This window comes from Lissotriton vulgaris, chromosome 10 (assembly GCF_964263255.1).
Source record: "Lissotriton vulgaris chromosome 10, aLisVul1.2, whole genome shotgun sequence".
Taxonomy (NCBI): Eukaryota; Metazoa; Chordata; class Amphibia; order Caudata; family Salamandridae; genus Lissotriton; species Lissotriton vulgaris.
In genome coordinates, this window is record NC_141698.1 from 953847381 (window position 1) to 953868489 (window position 21109).

At 45.6% G+C, this 21109-nt stretch overlaps 1 protein-coding gene across 1 annotated transcript in view; it reads left to right on the plus strand.

Annotated features, from left to right (window-relative positions):
* The window catches only part of MALRD1 (MAM and LDL receptor class A domain containing 1), a 2333045-nt gene that overhangs the window by 2203246 nt on the left and 108690 nt on the right, over positions 1 to 21109 (plus strand). Inside the window, exons 33-34 of the mRNA XM_086939858.1 lie at positions 8070 to 8149; positions 8235 to 8331. Of these exons, the coding sequence (XP_086795984.1) occupies positions 8070 to 8149; positions 8235 to 8331 (177 nt within the window). The remainder of the gene's footprint in view (positions 1 to 8069; positions 8150 to 8234; positions 8332 to 21109) is intronic.

Below are 21109 nucleotides of genomic sequence, written 5' to 3' on the forward strand. Positions count from 1 at the left end.
ATTGTGATTTAATTATTATGCCTTGTATATACTTGTATGATGATGTTTTTGTATACCCTTTAAATTACTTTTATATTCTGAAAATGAAAATAGAATCATATATTTATTCCAATTCTGTGTGACGATCTAAATGTGGCGGCCGTGAATTTCAGTGAGCTCAAAGTTGTGCTTATTATAACTGTCGGACTCTTTATCAGCCTTTAAACTAAAATATATAGGGCAGACTTATCTTCTTTGGTTTTGGAACGGACTCTGAGGGCCCGGATGCACTGATCACCCATCCCTTTCTCAAGGCACTGTTTGACTCCTTGAATGAGGACCTTCAATCCTTCAAAAAGGAGTCTGCCAGTGATCTTAAGGAGGTTTGACATGACATAAACAGTCTGGGGGACAGGGTCTCGACCCTGGAGGTTCATGAATAAGGTAGAGATGAGGAAATTGAGAAACTTCTTCAAGAAATGTCCATGTCAGAGGCATCCCTTCCAGGGCAGAGGGATCAAACTTTACCTCCTTCCTGACGTGACTCTTCTGATCGATCCTGGAAGCTCCCCCAGACATGCACATCAAGCTGGATCGCACCCATAGAGTTGGCCCTAAGAGATCACCCAATTCTACTCCACTGGTCACATTATTGTGTGTCCCTGATTTCCCCTTAAACAATCATATTCTCCAGAAGGCAAGAGATAGACACCCAATTCAGTTTGCCATAGCCATAGTCCAGTTGTCTACAGGACATCGGCATCCACCCTCCAGAAATGCAAAGCCTTGTGCCCTGTCACTGCTCAACTTAGGGTGGCGGGGGTGCCGTACTTGTGGGGGCACCTCTTCCGACTGGTCTTCTACCTCAAGGGGAAACTTCATCAGCTACAATCACTGGAGAAGGCATGTCGACTATTGGACCTCAAGGATCTCTCTCCAGAATGCTCCCAGGGCAAGTGACCCAATCGTGACAAATGGAGGACACACAACTGGAGGAGCACTGGATCATCTCTTACTGAACTTCACCCAGGCCCAAAGACTATTGCTAAGGAGCGACAAGCTGCCCTGGTCTTATTGGCCGGAGACCCAATGGGCCCAAATGTGACATGAAGCAATGCAAGCCCTTTCTCTTTCTGATGCTCCTCCTTTTTCTTCTTCTCTCTCTGCTCAGGGAGGGGGGCTCCGGCAGGGATGGGGAGGCCTTTTTGGGTAATGTGTAAATCGTAGGCATTCATGGGAATTTTTTATTCAGGCATTTGTACCCCAGTGCGCTAAGGAAACCCTCAAGTAGTCCTCAGTAAGTGACGTTCTTGATCAATTGTCCCACTTCAATGGCCGGGTCCCCCTTCACTTTTAGGTAATTCTTTTGGACATCAATTTGAGACAGGAATTCTGTTTTATAGTCCTCCCTGTTCTGTACAACTATTGCTCCACCCTTGTGGGCTGGTTTTATCACTATCTTATGGTTCTTCTTGTGTCTCTCTAAGGAAATATGTTCATCCTTGCTAAAGTTATAATATATGTAGTCTTTTTGCGATAAAAGGTTCACAGCATCATGGAGCACAACCTGTACAAAAGCCAAAATGTTGTGATACATTAGGTGTGCAGATGGTGTGAAAGTGAAGTGTGTTCTCAAGCCAGTGTCAGTTTATTTGCTTGTACAGGGGAGCATGTTCTTGAGCAGGTACCTTTTTATTTAGAAATAACACCAGTTTTAAGCCTTCTAAACTTTCCCTGCTATTGTCACACAGGTTTCCCTCTCTCACACCATGATTTAGATCCTATCTGATGATTCTAAGCAACTGTGATTACTTGGGTGAAAACGTGGACACTCACTAATGTCTGTTTTAAGGCCTAATCCCTCTCTGGACTGCTAAGCAAAATCCTCTAGTTACCCTATTGGATAAGGATTTTGAATTCAGGTATCCCCCCACAGATAGCATGCAGGTTGCCTGAGAAATGCGAACTTCGAATTTTATTGTACTTTATGTATCCAGTCAATCTACCTTTTATTTGTCAGTATGCATGAGTACTCTTGTCACCTTTTGCAATTTGGAGCAACCTTCAGTCCAATGTACATAAACAGCTTTGTTGTGTTTTCTTTTTTTTCATTTGTTGAGTGATGCTTCTGGTTTACCTTTAAGAAATACTGTTTTTCCAAGCTTACTAAGTTATTGACAGGACTACTTTGCTTATTTTACTAAATGATACCCATGATCTGAGGTTCACAGGGTTACCCCATTAGATTGTAATGGAACTTTTAGAAAGTTGACATTTGTTACTGTAACCATTTGGTGCCTTCTGCCTGCCTCTAAATAAACGCCTGGGGTGGGTGACTGCCGGACATTGTGCATTCCCTCAAGACATCCAGACACAAAGGGAGCTTAGTTGTGAGTGATGGATCATCCGTATCCTGATGGGCTATCCAGGGCAGGATGGGAGGGAGGAACTGACACACCTGAAAGGCCTGTGCCCTGCCCCTACACAAATGGCTGCATATACCCCTATAGAGAGTCGGGAGCCAGTGCAGGAAAGAAAGGGGACTTGTGCACTTCAAAGGTGTCTCTTTGAAGTCTCTACCACTTCAAAGGTTCCACTGGCTATAATTACTGAACCTCTGACACCATAATTCTGGAACTGAGATCAAACTACCAGGAAGAAGGACTACTGTGCTGCTGGAGGGGCTGCCACTTTGCTGAATTGATTTGTTGTGTTGGTCTGCTGCCCTCTCTTCTTGGAGTGAGAAGGACTGGACCTGCATCTCTACATCCCAAAACCTAAGTATCTCCAAGGGCATGTTGGCTTGCACCCTGTTTTCTGAAGTCTCAGGGATATCAAAGATTTCTATCTTCAGCCTACAAAGAGTGCCTGTATTCTGCATGCTGTGAATCCTGCTCTGCAAAGTAGTGCCAATTAAGCATGGGCAAATTTTGCGAATTCGCAATCCGCGAATTTGCGGATTTGCGAATTCGCGATCCGCAAAATTCGCGAATTTGCGGATTTTTGGTTTTTTGCGTGTTCGCGGGATTTTCTGCGTGTTCGCGGGGTTTTTTGCGTGTTCGCGGGGATTTTTGCGTCTTTGCCAGCCGCTTGCATAGCGAAGTTACCCATGCAGTCGTTTATGGGAGAGGGAGAGATAGATAGATAGATAGATAGATAGATAGATAGATAGATAGATAGATAGATAGATAGATAGATAGATAGATAGATAGAGAAAGAGAGGGAAAGAGAGAGGGAGAGAGAGAACGAGAGAAAGAAAGAGAAGCCGGATCTCTGAAGGGCCAGATTCCTGAGTTGCCCCTACAGAACATACAGCTTTTTATTTTTAGCAAAATGCATATGAAAATTGTGCTGTAAAGGTCTCTTTTAGTTTAACCCCTCCAGACAACTCAAAATGGGTGTATTTCCATCCTCTCCCTTCTTCCTGTTTTTTATATCTGTAAGTGCTTCCTGATGAGGTTTAATTCCTTGGACAGGTGCCTCGTTGCCTACTTGTAACTATTCTCTGACCCTGCTTCAAGGGTCAGAGCAGGGTCAGAGAATAGTTGCAAGTAGGCAACAAGGCGCCAGGAAGCAAATTAGCAGCAGGTGTCCAAGTTGAAGTTAATTTGTTTGTAACCCTTTTGTAAAAGGTTACAAAGAAATTAGGTTCAACTTTTGTACCTGCTGCTGTAACCCTTGCTTGGCTGAAAATTCGTCCCCGCTGATTCGCGGATTTTACCGCGATTCCGCTGTTGTGCCAATCGGAACCAATACATACCTGCTGTTGCTGTAACCAGATTGACATATCGCGCCTGTAACCACTGCATCAATTTCAGAAGCTACGCATCACCACCTATACACTGTGGAGATAACCAGTGCAACCATCCAGTACTGTTGCACCTCTGATTCTGCACACTGCTCACAGAACAGATGAATCACCGCTGTTGCAATGAGAAATGTATTGCATCACCCCAACTGCACGGGGATCATGACGCATTGCTAGGCTACACCCTGCATCTCGTTGTTTATGATTAGGATCAATGTACATTTGCTCAAATAACCATGCGTGTGTCGTGTATCCGGCGTGTGCTCCATTGAGTTCAGCCTGAACTCTTGACTTTGAATTTGTATTTTGCATTTATAGAGCGCAATTATCACTGACAGGTTTCTAAACGCTATCAGAAAAGAGAGGCACGGCCTGGCCTGCAGATGCAACAGGGCTTGTATTGAAGAGAGCCCAAAGCCTCTAGGCAGAGAACCGTTTTTAGCTTCTTCCTAAAAGGAAGACGGGCGCGCTCTTTGCGCAGTGTCTCTGGTAGTTTATTCCACAATGGGGGATAGCCATGGAAAAGGCTCTACCCCCTTTGGAGGCAACCTTAAACGATGACAAGTCAGTAAGCAGGCCTCTGAAGACCGGAGCGCCCTATTCGGAGTGTAAAGTTTTAGGCAATCTTTAACATACATAGGAGCTTGGCCATAAATGGCCTTATGCGTAATGCAGAGACCCTTGAACTTGGTTCTCGGCTTTACTGGGAGCCAGTGCAGGTGTTGGAGGAGAGGGGTGGCATGGGCTCCTCTGGGCAGTTTGAATATTAGCCGGGCAGCATCGTTCATGGTAACCTGAAGTCTGGCAAGTAATTTCTCTGTGAGGCCAATGTACAAGGCATTTCTGTAGTCAAGACGAGAGATTATCATTGCCGACACGATCAGTCTGAGAGTGGAGAAGCTCATGAAGGGGACAAGCTTACGGAGCTGCATTATCAGGCCGGCGCAGGTTCCCACTACTGCAGACATATGCTGGGTCATGGACAGGTTAGCATCTACTTTAATTCCTAACTCTTAAAAACCATGGCCGGGACTGCATCAGCGCCCAGTTCCTGGGGCCAGAAAAGTTTGCTCCAGGGGTTAGAAGCGGTGGTGATGGCCAAGACCTCTGTCTTGTCTGGGTTGATTTTTAAGGAGTTGGCCATCATCCAGTTGGTGATAAATTTAAGGATATTTTGTGTATAAGCATGAGAGGCTGGGAAGCTGTTGATCTGGATGATGAGTTGAGTGTCGTCCGCGTAATTATAGATCTGGCAATCCATGATGTTTAGGGCGGCTATCAAGGGCTGCAGGTTGGCATTAAAAAGAAGAGGGGACAATGCTGATCCCTGCGGGACTCCTCAGGAAAGACTACCCGATTCAGACGTGTGAGCCGACAGCTGGACTCTCTGTGACCGGTCGCTGAGGAAAGATGTAAACCATTTAAGGGCTGTGCACTGGACTCCGAGATCATGTATCCGCGTCAAAAGAAGGCTGTAATTAACTGTATCAAATGCCGCGGACAGATCCAGTAAGACCAGGGCACACAGCCTTTTCCTGTCAGCCCAGAGCATAAGATCGTCCATCACTGCTAGTATGACCATTTCTGTTCTATGATAGGCCCTAAACCCTGCATGGTTGTACTGCAGGAGGTTATTTATTTCAAGATGGTAAGATAGAGATTTCAGCACGTGCTGCTCCAACACTTTTGCCAGGAAAGGGAGTTGGGAAATAGGTCTACAAATGTTTAAATTTTTCACATCCGCTCCTGGCTTCTTTAGAAGCGGGAAGACACGTGCTTCTTTGAGGTTAGCGGGGACAGTACCATATGCCAGGGATTGATTGAGAAGTGAAAGTACCTTGTCCTCAATCCCTGGTAGAGCCATCTTAAAGATAGTTGGTGGGCACGGGTCTGCTGGGGAGCTGGACATGACCCATCCCATTAAGGGGGGCAGAGAGTCAGTGGTCAGAGTCGGGAAGACAGTGAGTGGTGCCGCAAACAGAGGTGCCGGGAGAACTGGTGACAGTGAATAGGGCACGGTGGAGGTGGTAGTAATCACGTTCAGTAGGTCCTTGACTTTGTCATGGAAGAATGATTGAAACTTGTTACAATCCTCTGGACTATGTGTGGGCTTCACAGTCTCTGTTTGTCTTAACTTTGAGAGCACACAAAAGGTTTATTTTTTGAGTATTCTTAGCTGAGGTAATCCTAAATTCATAAAATTCTGCTTTCCTTGCAAGGATGGCTTTTTTTATAGGCTCCAAGCACTAAAAGGTACTCTGTGTGGGAATCTGCGTTGTAGGATTTCCACCATGCTCTCTCCTGTTGACGGAGGATTTGCTTCAGGGCTCTTAGGGAGTCATTGAACCATGGGGCCCCTTTGCCTTTGTCCCTAATTATGTCTCTCCGCAGGGGGGCAACGGGCAACTATGTCTATGGCCTGCTTCAACCTGGTGGACAGGGCAGTGCTGGCAGAGTCAGGATTTTCCCCAGTTGGAATGTACATTTGCTCAGCAAACCATGTGTGTGTCGTGTACCCGGCGTGTGCTCCATTGAGTTCAGCCTGAACTCTTGAATTTGCCCCATTCCAGTGTGATCAATTAACGACTTCTAGTGATTAGATTTTTTTCATTTTGGTCTTGTTTTATTTATAAAATTATTCTCTATTTTTCAAAACGGGTATGGAGTCTTGATGTGGTGTTTCCAATGTGTTACTGCTTGATGCGTTGCAAAAATACTTTACACATTGCCTCTTAAGTTAAGTCTGACTGCCCTGTGTCAAGATACTACAAGATACCACAGGGTGAGCACAGGTTAATTTAGGGGGTGTATCTGACTTACCCTGACTAGGGCAGTGGTTCCTGCTTGGGTATCGTGCATACCTCTGCCAACCTGAAACCCATTTCCTAACACGGATGAACTAGCATGTCGGTTTTCAGCTTGCCCGAGACGAAGGGTGGTGATAAGAATCAGATGAAATAATAAGTTTGGATTTTGGGTGGGGGTGGGGGTGGGGGTGGGGATGGGGATGGGGAATGGGTCTTGTGTGCGGTTCGACATAATCCTATGCATAGGGAAGCCAGTTTTTGCTTGGCGGGGGAACTGAGTAATGGAGGCATTGTTGGTTTCATACCTTTTTACAAGGTTGTGTATTTCGTTCTCTTTGAGTGGCAAGTATGCCTATTTGGGTGTGGGGGGAACGATTATCCAGTTGGATCGAGATTGGAGAGGAGCTCTCGACCAGTGCCGGATGAGGTGGATCACTCTTAACAGTTCCCCCTACCCTGGTGGATAAAGTATGTCAATAGTAGGTATACCTGAGTTTTGGGACCACTGTAAGGTCATTGACGTAATCATAGGCCCTTTACCAATGTGGCACATTGGGGGACTGGGTAGAGTAAACTGTGTGCAAGCTTGATGACATCATCCAAATGGCAGCTTCAGAATTTTTCTGGCAGTGAAATTTGCCTCGTATTCATTAGATTAGATTACAATTAAAACCAGGGCTTTACTACCTTTGGCTTTGTTCTTCCAGCTTTGGGTCAGCTAAGTGCCCTGTACTGGATATTGCACGTGTTGTACAACCGAGGAGGAGTCTGTTGACCACCTTCATTGGTTGTCGACCCATCTTTCATTCTAGGAAGGAAGGCTCTCCAACCAGTGATTGACAGCCGTCAGATATACACCTCCCACATGCTGCTTCTTCAGCCTAATTCAGATTAAAGATGGGCGCCAGGAGCGCCTGGATGAATTTAGTGAATAAATGAACAGGGCACTTTCAATTATAACCATTATTTGTGTGCAATAACGTGGATATTTTCAGCTGGACCAATTAGCTTGCTGTAATTTAGAAATAAAGAGTGTTTCTCACTGTAACAATGACATTTAAAATGCTTTAAGCTCCTCAGGAGGTATGCTACTTGCTTGTCAGGCGACCTGTATATAAATAACTAAATATGAAATAAATTAAGAGGAGTTTTATACATTCTTTTGAAATTTGTGGTGCTTTCAATGTCATTTGTTTTTTTAAGCAGCATATGCAAGTAAGGTCTGTATAAATCAGAGTGTGCCTTTAAAGAGTTTAGGAATGTTTGTTCTATCCTGGTATTGGTTTTGTAGTCTCTCACAGGAAATTAAACGTCAAGTTTATTTTGCAAGACCGTTTACCTACGCCTACTGAATATAAAAACACAGTTGCAAAACCTATTTTCATAACTCACTGTACCTACATTCTTTGCAGTTTGTGTTTCAAAGGGCGCCAGTGCATTCCTGTTGAATAAGTTGTGCATTCTGTAATTTCCAGATGTGCCGAAGAATGGAAAGGAAACCGGTGCCACATCCAGTCTGGGCCATCTTCTCCTCCCTTGGCCACAACCCATCAAAGTAGGTGAATTCTAAGAAATCAAAAATATCTTAAATCATTTTCTGTAGATTAGAATTCCATATGTTCTTTCTGTCCCCCCAAAAGGCATCTGGATAGGCCTCGGTGCTGGACTGGCATGTCTGTTGATCATAATTGCAGTCATTGGTTTATGTTTTCTACCAAAAAGGAAAATGGCGGAAAGGTAAGTGAAACCATTTTTGTACTGGTTCTTGTAAAAAGTTTTTATTTGACCTATACATCGTGAAATTGAAACAAACCATTAAAAAAAGTACTGCAAATCAAAAAAGCATCTGGAAATACACTGTTTTCTATTTTAATTCGTAAAATATTAGACTTTTCTGAACACTCAAAAGTGTTTTACACATTTCAATACAGTGCCGAGTCAAAGTGTGTGTTTGATGTAACAGACTGTGGCCAGAGCACCTCCAGACCTTGGTCCTATGGTCACCGTGCCACTGGAAACAACTACACCGAACCGAAGAGGCCCAATCAGGCTGAAATAGCTCTTGGAGATTAGCTGGCTTGGCAGTTCAGGCTGGAGTGTTCATGTTGGAGCAGGACAAGGCTCGGTCTAATCTGAGGTGGCATAGTGGGCAAAAATTAGTGGCTGCCATGCTACCCCGAGCAACTGCCAGTGGTTAGACTGTTTGCAAGCCTTCCTCCCATTACCCTGTGTGTGTTGCAAGAGTCACTATGGGCCATCACCTGTCTATATTGGCACATTTGAAATAGCAAGGTGTCATTTCTACGGCAATTGATTTTGCATTTGAAACATTGATGGATTTGAGCGCTCTATTGATCTCATATTCCTGTCTCTGAAACAAGCGAGACATCCATCCTTCATATCATCTGCCTTCTCGTCTCTTTTCAACTGTAAGTGAACGTTGCTGTGGAGAAAGCATCTCTGGCACACGAAATGTGTCTGCTTTTTTATTCAAAAAAGTTGTGTCTGTCAGTAAAACTAGACATCGATTGCTGAAATTCCTACCTGAATCTGGTGCTGCACACTTCACAACACGCTCCTCCAGCTTCAAATGATAGTGCCGTTGTGTGTGTGCTTCCTGATAAGGCGGTCTGGCGGCGTGGCGGTGGAATTTAAAAAGGTTACGGACGCACACGGCAGCCCCGCCTGTCGCAGCCACACATGACCACATCCAACACAATCAGAGGCCTCCACCCACCGCAACACAAAATGAAGGCATGGATTTATAAATGGCTCAGCTCTTCACGGGGAGACACAGAGTGTGGATCTTATGAACACTGAACATTCGATTTTATTCATTGTTTGATGTACGCTGTTGATGCGAGTTGGCAGTGGCAATCTGGTATAGACCCGCCCTGATAAATAAGTGGCGGAGCTAAGCACCAGAAAGCACCGGCTCAAATTAAGCCCTGGCTGTGTTGGGCTCTACTTAAGATCTTCTATTTCAAGGTACGTCATACTTGGACTCTAGGTTAGGCTTTAGCTAGACCCATTCAACCTCCTCTGCTTCTCCCTATTCAGCATGCAGCAGCGCTCACACAGCCTCTGCGTAATCTCTCAACTGTGGCTAAAGCAGAACAAGGGCACTTCTAAAAAAAGGGCCATGGCCTGGGAGAGTGCCCCAGTTTTGTCCAGCAAGCCAGTAGATATCCAGCTAATGAAAGTAATGTCCTACTGCTGTAATTGACACACATGCCTCTGTGTACACACACGATTGTTCACATATTCTGTTTACACTGCATCCACATAAGCCCACCACACGTTCAGCGCTTAGTTTGTAAAAAAAGAAAAAGATAAAAGGAAATGCCAGGGCCCTGATCAGGAGGCCACTGTAGCTTGCACCGCCATGACAATAGTACTAGCTATCACTCTCATACAAGGGAGACAATTCAAACTTAAAATATACATTGGAATGACTAAAACATGCCACCCAGGCTATTCTTGTAGCTTTAGGTGGCAGGTATAAGTGATTTTATTGTATATTTAATTATTAAACAACAGCTATTGTGCTCCTAAGAAGAAAAGACAAACAGTGACACCATGTGGCAGACTTTGGTAAGAGCTGGTCTTGAAAATAAACTGCAGGTGCCGAGCACTGGAATCCACCAGTTCATATTAAGCATTGGCGTAATTGCTCACCCTGCTCACTTATCACTTTAGTAATTTTGTACTGTGGCATTTCAGATGTGGCAGGTTGTAATCCAATCATGCCAAGCCATTAGCCTGTATCTTACTAGAAATATTTTTCCTGACCTGAAACAGCACAAAATAGTTCCTTTTGGTGTTAATTTTTATACAGTCCTAGGTAGCCATAGGCCCTTTGAGCAAATAGTTGACGGTGATTAGAATGTTTGCAAAGGCTTTCTGCTCAGGTCCTAAAGTGTGTCACACAGGCAGTAGCCGCACTCACTACTCAGGTATCCCTGTAATGAGTCACTTGGGAAGCGGTCAAAGTGACAAAATGGGTTTGAAGACGACATTTCTGAAATCTATAATGAAGTTAAAGAACTGGAGGCTGCATAATGAAGGTTCGGTGTGCACCGTGACACCAGAGAACAGTAAAGGCTCAGGATTAAGCACTACTATTCTCCTCCTGAGAGACACCATAATCTACCCCGGGGGTCATAACACACTGACATTTCCAGGAAGTCACAGGGAACTAAAAATACAGTTGAAATGGAAACATTGAAGAGAAAAACAGAAAAGAAGAACTCTAGTTGACCCCTTTAGTCCTCTGCCAAAGTTAAGAAATTACACCACAAGCTTTTTTATTTTATTATACTTTCATTTCCCATTTCTTTATCTATAAATCGTTTTTGGTGGTGGCAACACATAATAATACTGTAATGTTTATACCTCGAACAAAAAATATTATGCTTTCTGTGTGAAATCCTGTCTTCAAATGTTTTTCCTAATGCTTAATAATACCGTTTGCAAGATTTCTACATGCATGCTTGAAGACTGTCTTCTCTTCCTCTGGACAGTCCCTACCCTTTTACTACTTTTTGACAGATAGGACAACTTCATGGAGGAAAAATAAAGTTAGAGTTCCCTTGGATGTCTAGTATTGTTTAGTTGCAACCCATGTTCTGTGAAGATTTGAATTGACGTGTTGAATTATTTCTGTTTTCAAATAGTTTCTGAATCACTTGTCTGGTTAGCCTCAGTTTTAGTTTTCGTGTTGGGGGATTTCCGTACTCTGATCCCCTGCAGTTCCAAGAATATGCTTCTGAGTTTTTGTCAAGTGAAATGTGCAGTCATGTTGTGAAGCTATCTGGTTGGACCTTAGTGTGGGTGCAAAATTCTGCACATTAGTTGACCTCCAGTGCTTAATTTGTAGACAATTATGTGCCAGGGCCCTCGTCAGTAGATCACTGCAGCTTGCACCACCTATTGACTCTCCCAGCGCTGCCAATGACAGTCACAACGTAACTACTAACAATTATACTCCTACATGTTTGATCATTCATACTGTTAAAGGCCCTAAAAGAGGAAGAATGGCTTGAGGGGCAGGTGTGAGTCATTTTTTATGTATATTGAATACATAAACAACCATTGTTGTGCTAATCTCTAAATTAGATAAACAATGCCACCATGTAGCAGTCTGTCATAAGTGCCTGTGTGGAATATTAAGTGCCTGTGACAAGCACTTGAAACTATTGGCTCAAATAAGCACCGCCTGTACCTCCGTAGGCTTTGTCAGTGCCACAGGGCACACTGAAATTGATTCTTGTATCCAGCATGAACCAGTGGATAGCTTTGAAGGGAGGTTTAATGTGATCAAGCTTACACAATTTAAGCCCATCCTGTCAGCCATCTTTTAGTTTCTTGAGTGAGACCAATGTGAATAGTGTTGCAGTTGCGAAAAAATGCCTTGCCAAGTGCTCTCATAAGTCCAACCTGCTGGTTAGTTTATAGTAGGAAGAGTAGGTTTTTGAGTGGAGACCTACTAATTTACATTATTCACCACTGCATTGGTTGTGGGAGTAAGGAAGTCTTAGACATGTCAGCATTAGGGTGGTCTCCCTGGAAACGTTTGCCTGCTCAACTCCTGTTTTTGCTGCTTCTTTTTGTTGGACTTAGGACTCTTAGAACTTTCTCACTGCTGCCTAGTGCTAAAGTCATTGTGCTTCTCCCCTACATTGACTTGTCCACAATTAGTATATATTTAATTTACCTGCAAGTCCCTCAGAGTGCACTTCCTGTGCCCCGACCTGCAAATTGAATGCTACTAGTGGTAAACATGTCTCAGGCCTGGCGCTGCAGAGCCTGTGTGTGCAGTTTTACTGCCTCGTCGGCTTGCCATTCAAAACCCCTGGGCAAGCCTTAAACTCCCCTTTTATTACACATGTCACCCCCAAGGAAGGCCCTGGGAAGCCCATAGGGCAGGGTACTGTGTAAGTAAAAGGACATGTACTTTTTAAATTTTGCGTGTCCTAGTTGTGAAATATTACCTAAATTCATGTTTTCGCTACTGCGAGGCCTACTCTTCTCGTAGATTAAGATTGGGAATTCCTCATCACACTTTTGAGTTTTAATTCATGACTGAGCATGAGTAGCTCCGTCTTGTTTTATATCATTGGAATGGTAATGAGAAATACTCCTTAGTTGTGAAGTTGGATTTAACGGTACAAATAAAAAAATTGCCACTTTCCGAAATTTGGCATTTCTTTGCTCTTAAAGCTCTGTGTGCCTGTTTCCAATACATGTCTGGGTTGAATGGCAGCTTTACTTTCTGCGTTTTCTCTAGACGGCCACACAAAGGAAGGTTGAGTGTGTCTGAATGCTTGTCTGCATCTTGATCGCTCATCCTGGGCAGGATGGGAAGGAGGAGCTACACACCTGAATAGAAAGTATACTTTTCCCACACAAAAGATTAACACACAGGTAAGTAACGGAAAAAAACGAATTTTCTTGCGCGCGCTGCAAAGCCAAATGTGATGCAGCGCGCAAATCAACATTAGTTTTATTAATTTGTTTCGTTACTTACCTGTAATCGTCCGTTTCCCGCACTTTACAACCCCCCACCCTGCCCCTCCCCCGCCCCACGTCACCGCCCGGTGGAACGCCCTACACAGGCCATGGCTGGGAGAGCACCCCTCTGGAGAGATCCCAGTGCTTCAAGTATTGGAGAATGGGAGAGTTGACGAGATCCCTGAGTAGGTCATCCAGTACGCTATAAAGAACATGTTTCAGTTGCAGGTATTTTCAATCCTGTTTCTGGGAGAGGTGGAACTCGTCACTCAGAGGGCAAAAATCTTCAGCATCCCTGCTGAAAGAAATAGGTCTATCGTCAGTATCCCCTTGGAGCACCACACTTCTCATGGTATGGGCAACCTACTGGAACTCTAAGGCTCTCATCTTGCAAGTTCAGTCCAACTTAGCTAACTGGCAATGGCTCCAACTCTCCTGGTTTAGCAGGATAGCAGCTTTTAAAATAACTGTCCTCCCAAAGGTCATGTACGTCTTTCCCTGCTGCTGAGGTCCCCTAGACACACTCTAAGGACCATGCTGCTGGGAATCAATAATTTCAATGAGGGATGTGCAAAAGACATGGCTACATAAACAGCTGCTCGACCAATCAACCCTGGAGGGCGTACTGGATGTCCCAATCATTTCAGCTCTGCTTTCTGGGGGAATAGGGAAGACCTGCCTCTGAGAAACACTGGAACTTAATGGACCGGGTGGTGGTGGGAACCCATATATAGAGGGAACCTGGCTACTCCCCAGATAAAGGCCTTGGGGTCTCTACTAGTCTCCGGTGACCAAGCCCACCCTTCAAGTATGGGACACCATAGCACTCCGGGCTAATCTGAATTACTTCACTTCCCCATGTCACTCATAGTAGCTATTCCCAACTTTTTGCCTGGCATGCAGGAAGAGGATTTTTGAAGTTGGCAAGAGGGGATTGCAAGCGCATAGGTTAATCCCATTTGACTGCATGAGGGCAGGTTATGGCTTGGAGGAGGCAGACCTCATCCAGGACATGCAAATCTGACAATGAATGATGCACCCTCCTCTCAAACAATATGCTGAGAGACCCCTTATGCAATTTGAGAAATGGGTTTTCCTTAAGATATATGGCAGGCATTCATTACAGAGATCTATGCTGTCCTGGGCCAGATGCTAATGCAGACAAACAGTAGGAGACAGAAGGTGGGAGGGGGAGCTAGGACGAACACTCACAAAAACTTGGAAGATATCTTTTACAGACCCCAACAACTGGCACACAACATGGCTCACATGGAAATTGCATACAAGGTAGTTTTGTATTGGCACATCACTCCAGCCCACCTCCAGAAATGATGTCAGGAATGCACGAAGTACTGCTGGAGTGGTTGGGGCGGGACAGGCACCGTATTGCACTTACTGCTGCACTGTCCAAAACTAGTCCACTTTTGGGAGAGAATTCTTGATGACATATAAAGGGCCTTTAATACACAATTCCCAAGGTTCCCTGCTTACACTGCACTCAGGCTTTCAAACTCAGCAACATACCCTTTGAAGTTGATGAGGGGGAGACAGGTTGCTATTTCTTTAGGAGCAGTCCACCAGGGGCATTGACTGAATCCCCGATTATACGATTTGGTTGCATGATTTATGGTACATTTTGGGGATGGGAAAGCTGTCATAGGCAGTCAAAACATGACACTTTTCAGGAGCTGTGGGAGCATTTCATTAACATCCTATCTACCGAATTCAACTAATTAACTTGCCCTATCTATCCCATGCTGCTGTATTTGACCCCAACATCGCAACCGTCTTCTGGGGCAGTCCTGGCACTGGGGTGAATGTCCAAGATGACCCCAGCCAGAAGCCGGCACTGATATATGAGGGGCAATGAGTTATTGATACAACTTTGTTTTATAGGAGGGATCGGGTGGGGGGGAGTTCTGTAGAGTAATTCTGAGTTTTGATTTTTGATTGTAGTCATAACGCCGGCCCAAGGGTTGTAGGCGGAAAGCTCTGTATGTAGCGTGATCGCACATGCATTCTATAATAAACAGAGCTGATCCATAAAGACATCATCAAGAAATACCTATTTTGGGATCTCTAAATTCACACCTTATAAATCCGGAATTGAACCTGTAAAACATTCTGGTTTGAGAACTCCGTTTGCGGCTTATATTAGATCATTTGCCTAGTAGGAACTAAATAAACATGTATTGCCATGGTATTAAAATATTGCAATATTGTCACCCTTAGGCTTTGAATAATTGTTGAAATGAATTAATTGAGATCTAATTCATCTTTATAAAATACTGTGCTTGACACATTTTTAGTACTATTGAGCTTATTTGGAGCCTGTCGGCTTGCACTCCAGTATGCCGGGGGAGTGTGGAGATAGTGGTCATGACCTTCACACCCAGGCAAAAGACTACCTGCCATATTAGGAGTACCCGAATGGCCTAGTCATGATCTCCATACTATGAAGAGAGTGAGCTTAATGTTGGCTGCCTTCACAGCATTGAAGTTTTGTCAAGCAGGTGCCATGTTTAAAACACCTGTTAAGCAAATCATGTTTTTTTTGTTTCTATCATGAAAACATAAATGTCTCAGATATTTACTAATACCTATTAAATCTTAAAGAAGTCAAGGGTCTGTAAGAGTACTTTGAAGACAATTTAAAGAAGGGATATGTATCCATTATTCAACCTATCCTGCATGAGCTCCTATCTTTTTCATCCTGAAACCTGGAAGATATTAGCAGCAATGTATATACTGTGGTGAAAAGAATCAGCTCGTGATAAGAAATCGATTTCTGGTGCCTTTGATTTCTGTCCATTTTCCATGCATAGCAGACACAGGCAGGGAAAATAAGGGACGTAGCCTCACTCAGTATGGTGGGACAACGGTTATATTAACCTAGTGGTCCTCCGGTAGAGGGACAGCTGTTTAGGGTTACCATTGGTGCAGCAAGCAGAGGCTTCTCCAATGGTAACCCAGATAATTTCCCCAACTCTAAATAAAGTTAGTAACTACGCGTTTTGGTGGACAGGTGCTAAACCCAATTGCACATTTGTAATGGAAAGCATTTGTACTACAGATCGTTTGCTTCTTTAACTGTGCAGACTGGAAATTTTGACTTTTTGTCTCCAGAGAATACACACACAACGTTTTTTTTTAAGTTTGATTTATTAAGACATAGAAAAAAGGGGGGGAAGGGAGGGGGGGAGAAGAGTTACAATAAGCAGATGGATGAAATAAGCAAACACAATATTAATTTCATAAAAAGTAAGCATTACAAGCATGAAGAATTATGAACACATCATAGGAGTAAAAATACAATAAGTAAAATACATTATATTGAGACTTAATAATTATAGCAGTCAAATAAAAAGAAAAAACAGGTAATAAGATAATCACGGAGGTTTACGTACTTCAACTGTTGCAGAATCAGGAGAGAGATGAGCAGGGGCAGAGGAAGAAAAGTATGTTACCAAAGGAAGCCAAATCAGGTCACGTTTGATGGCTAGGGAGATGGGAGATACATAATTGGTATCTAAACGATGATTAAAACAGACTGCATTGAGGGGCGTGGCTAGCAGCCGACGATGGCGGCAGCAAACTAGAGAGGCTCCCATAGCGAGGCGGCATCCCGCATCAATCCGCATGCCTATCCGCACAAAAACGAACCCAGAAGGGGTGCCCCGGGTCCGGTGACCGAACGACACTTGGAGGAAAAGTTTGGGAGTATCGATGCCCCGGGAACGGGAAGAAACGGCGACCTCTGTGTGCGGCCTGGTGGCGTGAGTGCAGCCGCGGTGGCTGGTTTGGGACCTGCCCGGGCGGAAGTGGAGCCTCGTTGGCGCTGTAAACCGGAAGTGCCCGCAGCGGCACAGACCCACGACAACGGCGTTGGAAGTCTGCAGATCCTTACAGATCGAATAAGGGCTTGACATATCCCTCCAATGTCAAAACTCTACAGTGGATGACGGCGGCACTAATCGCAACTGAAGTCTGAAAAGTAAGTGCGTAGTCGCCGCCATTTTACATCCCGTCCGCCACTGTGGGCACGAACTTCCTCATCGGAGGGACCGGGCGACCTATTTGGAACTAGATCCTGAGTAACTAGTGCAACTGGTGTACAGAGTGCGGACCCGACGGTGGGAAGCCTAACAACTAAGAAGACTGGGCGCCGCTGAAACTCGGGCGGCCCAACAGACCATCCTCCAACAGAGAGCCACAGCTGGCTGAACGTACCAGCGTGACACTATGGCAGGCAAAGGGCCCAGAAATACCTCCACTCAAGCTAAGCTTGATAAATTCGCTTATGATAAACAATCACTCTCCCAGCCGGAGCAGCGCAAATCCATGGGCAAAGGCACGGAAGGAGAAGGTGCGAAGAAGGCTACCCTGGAAGACGTCTTGCACGCCTTGGCCCAGGTACAGGCAACGGTGGGAGCAACCGCAACAGAAGTGACCCTGATACGGGAGGACCTCCAGAAGATGAGCGAAAGAGTGAAGCAGGTGGAGGTGGTAGCTAAATCTTTGGTGGAAGACGTCTCAGATCTGCAGGTCGCAATGGGGAAATTGCAGGCCGACAACAAGCTGCTCAAGGAAAAGCTGGATGATCATGAAGGTCGTTCCCGGCGGAACAACGTTCGTATTTTTGAGGTCCCGGAATCTGAAACCACAGGAGCCATGGACTTATATGTGGAAGACTTGATAAAGAACCAGCTATCCCCCAAGGGCCTTTCAAACTTCTTCACTGTGGAACGGGCCCATAGGGTACCTGGGGGAACACCGAAGCCAGGGGCCTCACCGCGCCCGATCCTAGCGAGACTTTTTAACTTTAGGGATCGCGACACCATCCTCCAGGCGGCCAGAGTGGCACCAGCCATTCAAATTCAAAACTCACGAATATCCTTTTTCCCGGACTACACAGCGGAGGTAACAAGATCGAGAAGGACCTTTTTGGAAGTGAAAAAGACATTGCGTGAACAGGAATTGCCATACTCTATGCTGTTTCCAGCCCGGTTACGGGTGGTCGCTGATAAGAAAGTTTGGTTTTTTTATTCCCCCGAGGCAGCGAGAGACTGGCTTGAAGGATGGTGCACAGTGGAACGCAAATCCGATAGACTGCGCCACAGGCACCGAAACGATAGCCGGCCTGGCTCACAGACTTCAGTTGGAAGAAGCGCAAGTAAATCACCGACGCCGGAACTGTCTGGAGCTGCCGGGGGAAAATAATGTCATCAGACCGTGAATTACTTAGACACTGACTCCCTGAAACACTGTTTGCTCATACAGGTCGTTAATGGACGCCGGCCTGGGTACTTCGAGGGCAGCAAGGGAGCCGCCTGCTCGGAGAGACACTCTCCCCCAACATGCAAGTACTCTGTTCGGGGGATGGGTTAAGCGCTCTGCTCAGTTGGGGAAGCGGGCAGTTGAAGGTCCGTTAAGCAGGGAGGCAGGGAGGGAAGGGGGGAGGGGCTGTTGGTTCTTTGTTGGAAATTCACTACGTCGGTCAGAAACTGGTGCTTGCAATGTATGTGGTGTAACTGGAAAGATATACCTACAGGTACGATTGATCCTCTTTGGACTGTTTGTATGTGTCTGCGTGATTGAAAATGGCGGATGAACAGCTAGTTGACGCGGGGAATGCTGAGTCACGGTCGAGTGGTTCCTCCCTTAGAATACTTTCATGGAATGTGCGGGGGCTAGGGGATAAGGTGAAACGCGGCCTGGTACTAAATGCGCTGAAGAGGCACAAACCCCAATTAGCGCTCTTACAGGAGACACACTTGACGGGAGGGGCCACTAAGGCCTTGGATAGGAGAGGGTACAAGATGGTGGTGCACTCAGAGTTTTCATCGGGCTCCCGGGGAAATGGTATTTTGATAAAAAAATCCTCACACTTCATTCCACTGAGCACAAAAACTGATAGTCAGGGTTGCTTTGCAGCTTTGCAGGGGCAATGGGAAGGTCGCCCACTAACTGTGGTCTCAGTATATATCCCGCCATCCCTTCATTCAATAATGCTGCCAGCCCTTAGTGACTTTCTGTTGTCTCTCCCCGAGAGTGATGTAATTTTGAGTGGGGATTTTAATGCAGCGGTGGATTTACAGCTTGATAGATTCCCAGCGACAGCTTCACCTGGGGGGCCCTCCCGGTTTCAGCGATTCCTGACGGCAATGGGGTTAGTAGATATATGGCGTCACATCCACCCCCAGGACAAACAGTACACGTTCCATTCCACAGTCCATAACAGTCTTTCCCGGATAGATTACTTCCTGGCTTTAGGTGAAGGACTACAACGCGTAGATACTGCAGACATACACCCTCGAGGCATCTCAGACCATTCTCCGATTACTCTAACCATTTCCACCCAGACAAAATCGCGTAACCGCATATACCCCATTCAAGCATCATACCTCAAAATCCCGAAAATCAGGAAAACCCTCCAGAAGGCTACAACGCAATATTTTGATGAAAATGTGGCTACTGTGGCCTCCTCCGAGGTGCTATGGGAGGCCTACAAGACAGTCCTAAGGGGGCAAGCTATAAGCTCTATCGCGGCCCATAAAAAGGAACAGGCGGCTGAACAGTCTAAGCTTGAGCTGACACTACGTGAAGTAACAACTTTACACGAGGCTAACCCTACAGAGGACACGGCACATACCCTTGCACTCCATCAGCGACTATACACAGAACATGCTCGCCTTACGGTGAAGGGGCACATTACTGATACACAGAATCGGATATATGATGTAGGCGATAAGGCGGGAAAGTTGTTGGCCTGGCTCGATAAAAGGGGGGGTAGCTCCAGAGGGATTCAACAGGTGAAAGATAGCAATGGCGTGACGCAAACCAACCCGGAACAGATAGTAGAAGCACTGGCGGCACATTTTGAGCAGGTGTATACTCCAGAGAGGGAGGTGACCGCGGACATGGCACGGGATGCACTGAGTGGAATGGAAATCCCAGTATTACAACCAGAGGCAATAGCCGACCTGGATGTGGCCATAACCAGCGACGAAATACAGCTGGCCATACGAGCGCTCAAACCTGGAAAAGCTCTCGGACCAAACGGCATTCCAGTGGAATGGTACCAGTCCCAGTCCGAGGACCTTAGTCCATACTTGCTCGATATGTATGAGGAGTGCCGAGAGAAGGGTGCGCTTCCACTAGATCAGAGAACGGCTACTATAGTAGCAATACCCAAGCCCGGGAAACCACAGGAAGAGTGTTCCTCATATCGCCCCATCTCCTTATTAAACGCAGAAGGTAAAATCCTGGCTAAACTCCTGGCTAACCGGTTGATGGCTCATCTGCCTGATCTTATCCATTCAGATCAATCAGGATTTATGCCTCATAGGAACACGGCACTAAATCTTCGCAGGGTTCATGGGGTGCTGGCGAGGGCGGACTTGATTCACGACAGCGCAGTTATACTGGCCCTGGATGCGAAAATGGCTTTTGACCTGGTGGAATGGAACTACCTTTTTGAGGTGTTGTCCTGTATGGGCTTCGGCCCGAACTTTATATCGTGGATTAGGCTGCTATATACGGAACCGATGGCACACGTGGTGGCGAATGGCCACATTTCACGTACATTTTCGCTGGAGAGAGGCACCCGACAGGGCTGCCCCCTATCTCCTTTGCTTTTCGCGCTAGCCCTAGAGCCACTAGCTAACCTAATAAGACAAACACCCTTACTTAAAGGGATACACTGGAAGGAGGGTTGGGAAGACCGGCTGTCCCTCTATGCAGACGACATGCTGGTGTACTTAACAGACCCCGAACAAGGCGTGCCGGCTCTTTTGAATCTGTGTGACGGGCACGGCAAAATTTCAGGTTACACAATTAATTGGAACAAATCGGAGCTATATGTACTGAAAGGCCAGGTCCCGACGCTCGGACCAGACTGTCCCCTAAGATTAGCTGGTTCCTCTTTCAAGTATTTAGGGATCCATGTCACACGGGACCCACTGGAATATATGCAATTAAATCTGGTGCCACCATTGGAACG